Source organism: Mandrillus leucophaeus, unplaced genomic scaffold (genome assembly GCF_000951045.1).
Source record: "Mandrillus leucophaeus isolate KB7577 unplaced genomic scaffold, Mleu.le_1.0 Scaffold11, whole genome shotgun sequence".
Lineage (NCBI taxonomy): Eukaryota > Metazoa > Chordata > Mammalia > Primates > Cercopithecidae > Mandrillus > Mandrillus leucophaeus.
The window spans coordinates 3,757,618-3,758,548 of NW_012099209.1; the positions used below are offsets into that span (position 1 = coordinate 3,757,618).

Below are 931 nucleotides of genomic sequence, written 5' to 3' on the forward strand. Positions count from 1 at the left end.
TTCCACGGAAACTAAGTCTTTGACCAAAAGCAACTCACACGGGGAAAGTTCAGGCACGCTGGGACAAAGCCTAAGAGGGGCAAGGCACTCACCGTGTCGGCGGTGCAGCAGGTTGGCGCCCGGGGCTGGCTGAAGACCCTCACGCCAGCCCAGCATGGCACCAGCAGGTAGGGGATGGTGAGGAAGAAGGCAGGCCTGATCTCGTCCATATGGCCTTCTGCCTGTTTGAGTTGTGCTTCTGGCACCTGCTTCAAAGAGGCCCAGAGGACCCCTACCCAAGGCAGGGATATGGTCTTCTCCCCACTCCCCTCTCACCTGCACCTTAGGATAGGCCACAGGGTCCCGCAGGTATGGCTCATACTGGTAGATATAGACAAAGCAGGAATCTGTGGGGCAGTCAAGCACCACCTGGAGCAGACAGACATACCAAGAACCCTCAGACATCCCTCCCACAGGAAACTTCCCCCACCCTTCCAGGTCCACACCCCTTGCTCTGGCCTCTCCCAGCCCAGCTCAAATTGGGCTGGGAGAAATGGGGCTTTGTCACGGAACACTCAGGTTAGACTTGATGAAGAACTTCCTTGGATGATCAAACAGGAAGAAGGGCAGCGTGGGAGAGGTGGGTCAGGGAAGGGAGACCGGAGGCAGGGGATGGAGAGACTAACTAGTGCGGACTCACCAGGCCCCGGAACAGAGTGAAGAAGCCAGCAAGGATGAGGTATATGACAAGGGCCAGGTCAGCCGGACGCTGCAGGAGGCCCTTTCTTTGTTCCTCCTGAACCTGCCCCAGGGGAGAGAAACACAGACAGCATGAGAGGTAGTCAATGAGAGGTATTCAGTAGGTATTCAAAAGGTATATAAAGACTCCTAAGGCTCCTCTCTTTCTTTTCTTCCTTTCTTTCTTTTCTTTTCTTTCTTTCCTTCCTTCCTT

General features: G+C 54.8%; 1 protein-coding gene across 1 annotated transcript in view; it reads right to left on the reverse strand.

Annotated features, from left to right (window-relative positions):
- TM6SF2 (transmembrane 6 superfamily member 2) overlaps positions 1-931 on the reverse strand; it is a 14,436-nt gene that overhangs the window by 10,207 nt on the left and 3,298 nt on the right. Inside the window, exons 5-6 of the mRNA XM_011991298.1 lie at positions 680-781; positions 316-408 (exon numbers count right to left, since the gene is read on the reverse strand). Of these exons, the coding sequence (XP_011846688.1) occupies positions 316-408; positions 680-781 (195 nt within the window). The remainder of the gene's footprint in view (positions 1-315; positions 409-679; positions 782-931) is intronic.